Source organism: Sinocyclocheilus rhinocerous, unplaced genomic scaffold, assembly GCF_001515625.1.
Source record: "Sinocyclocheilus rhinocerous isolate Xijiao unplaced genomic scaffold, SAMN03320098_v1.1 scaffold1390, whole genome shotgun sequence".
NCBI classification, from domain to species: domain Eukaryota; kingdom Metazoa; phylum Chordata; class Actinopteri; order Cypriniformes; family Cyprinidae; genus Sinocyclocheilus; species Sinocyclocheilus rhinocerous.
In genome coordinates this window covers 578906-581727 of record NW_015665627.1, presented here as the reverse complement: position 1 = coordinate 581727, position 2822 = coordinate 578906, and the positions used below count along the sequence as shown (strand labels likewise).

Here is a 2822-nt window from a genome sequence, read left to right as displayed (position 1 = left end):
CTGTGCACTGACCGCTCTCTCCTCCGCATCATGAGTAGACACGCCCATTACTGCTGATTGGCTACAAGTTTGTTTTGGTACTCGGCCCGACTCAGTTTTCTAAAGAGTTTTTGAAAAAATACATACCCCACCTTTAATGTTATCACATAGTTATTTTAAAGATTTGTATATACAGTAGCATGTACACTAGCATTCCGAAGAATTTTCTATTCATTAAGGAATTTTTTCCCCCGCATTGATATTAATAACAAATGTTTCTTGAGCATCAAATCAGCATATTAGAATAGTTTCTGAAGGATCATGTGACACTGAGGACTGAAGCAATGGCTGTTAATAATGTTCTGTAAGTTTTCAAGTATGTAGTATGTATATAATCCACCATGTTGGAATTGTCATGTGATCTATGATGATCACTGGAGCTCATGGGATAGTAAAGTCTCCATTGGATGCACATTTGGCAGATGTAGAAGGTCACTATGGCATTTTTCAGCTACTGCATGCAGCGTTTACAGACATAATGCTCATTTAATATACTGTTTTTCACATACTATATGGTAGGAAAGTAGACATATTCGGATGGCTAATGATCTAGTTTGCATCCCCCAGGTTATTTGAGTTTCAGTGTGGATATAACATGCTAGTAACTGCCCCTCTATTCTCCTAATGCCAGGTGGGTCCGGCTGGTTCTCAATTTGGCATCTTGGCCTGTCTGTTCGTGGAGCTGTTCCAGAGCTGGCAGATCTTGGCACGGCCATGGAGGGCCTTCATCAAGCTCTCATGCATAGTGCTGTGCCTCTTCGCCTTCGGCCTACTGCCCTGGATAGATAATTTTGCCCACATCTGTGGCTTTGTCTCAGGCTTCTTCCTTTCCTTCGCCTTCCTGCCCTACATCAGCTTCGGCCAAATGGACATGTGCCGCAAACGTTTGCAGATCCTAGTGGCACTTGCTCTGTTCCTGGGCATCTTCTCCAGCTTTGTTGTACTCTTTTACATTTACCCCGTCAAGTGTGAGTGGTGCGAGCTTCTCACCTGCATCCCGCTGACAGACAAGTTCTGTGAGAAATACGACCTCAATGCTCACCTCCACTGAGGCCTTGCAGAAGAAGGGCTAGAATGGAGGGCAGTTGGATGCCAACTTCATCTTTCTGCTGGCCTGGAATGATTTGATTACAGACTCTTTGACTTAAACGTACAATATTTTTATATAATGTACTTTCTAAAGAAGGTTTTATTGTTTTTAATTTCTCTGGCTCAGAGAAGAGGGAAAAATAATACTTATGCCAATCGTGCCTTTTCACTCAGTACCAGCTACTGCTATATCCTGTAAGATCAGAGCACTTTTGAGGCAAACCTGTGTGTAGTGCAACTACAGTGGTAATGTTTGGTAGTGTTTTAGCTACCTGATCACATACGACACAAAATACAATGTGACAAAATCACTGAGTCTGCCTTTTTTTTCTTCATCTTTTTGTTCCTTAAAATAATGGGATATTTTGAGTTTATTTACCATAGGGACAGTACAAAAAATCATTAAAATTATTAACCCCCTTAAAAATGATGCTCATTTGCATCTCAAAAAGTACTTTAAGGCACTGCACCCAAATATAGGGGAGGATCACATGTGTCCTTTGTGGAAAAAGCAATCCCATAATGACTTGCAGTAAGCTAATTTTTATGCTAAAATTCATTTGATACTAAAATGCTAAAAACCAAGTACAAAAAGTAAAACAAAACCGTTAACTTTATTAAATCTAATGGTTAAACCATATAGGAGAGCACATAAATAAATACATACATTTAAATGATAAATAAATGATAAATGATTAAATGAAATGACAAATGTCAGAATTTTTTTTTTTTTACAGTTTCACTAAAATATCATATAACACAACCATTTCCAACATTGATAATAATATTTGGCTGCTGAAAATTCAGCTTTGCCATCACAGAAATAAATTACTTTAAATTAAAAAAAAATATTAAATTGTAATGTTGATCAAATAAATGCAGCATTGAGCTTTGAACAAAAAAAATCTTAAAGGGGTCATATGATGCTTTTTTAAAGATCATTATTTTGTGTATTTGGTGTATCAGAATATGTTGACTTTAATGTTTGTTCAAAAAACACATTATTTTTCAAATACTGTACATTATTGTAAGTCCTATATGCCCTGCCTCTCTCAAACGCTTCGCGTGTTAGAACGAGCCATTTTAGGGGGGCGTGGCAGAGTCTTAACTTTGATAAAGAATATCTCTTTGGTTTTGAGACTTTAGTCTTTGCAACTTCAGGGATCTTATCTATGCACAATCAGCTTGTAACACTCCAAAGAGAAAGGAAAACTTGAAATCGCATCGTATGACCCCTTTAACAACCCCAAAATTTTGAATGGTATTATTTATAGAGTATATATAATAACCATATACAGAATTGTAAATTGTTTTTTATGAAAATAAGTTGATGCCTTTATATGAAAAGATCCTCATATTTGAGGGTCGTTGGCATCAAAAATTTTGAAAATCACATTATTATAGTGTTGCAGTTTCAAGTCTATTAAAATCAATTGTGAGTCATGCCTCTGTTCACTTTGTGGAAGCAACGTCATTTGTAAGCAGACGTTCCCTTAGAAGGAAGCTGTCTGTGTACACACTAGACAGCAATTCAGCTCACTGTTTTGTAGCAGTGTCATAATGAATGTGATAATGTTGCTATGAATGGAAAGTTCATGCCATGTCCGAACTGTCCTTAGTCGAATATCTAAATATTATATTAGAAGTATAATAAATGAATTTCCATTCCACTAGAAGTGTGGTTTTACGGACCC

The 2822-nt window shown here is 36.8% G+C and overlaps 1 protein-coding gene across 2 annotated transcripts in view; it reads left to right on the top strand.

Moving 5' to 3' along the window:
- Positions 1 to 1427, top strand: part of LOC107731426 (inactive rhomboid protein 1-like) — a 34615-nt gene extending 33188 nt beyond the window's left edge. For both annotated transcript variants that reach the window (XM_016542504.1, XM_016542503.1), the window contains one exon: positions 671 to 1427. In XM_016542504.1, coding sequence (XP_016397990.1) covers positions 671 to 1090 — 420 coding nt within the window. In that variant the 3' untranslated portion in view covers positions 1091 to 1427. The remainder of the gene's footprint in view (positions 1 to 670) is intronic.
- The last annotated feature ends 1395 nt before the right edge of the window (positions 1428 to 2822 follow it).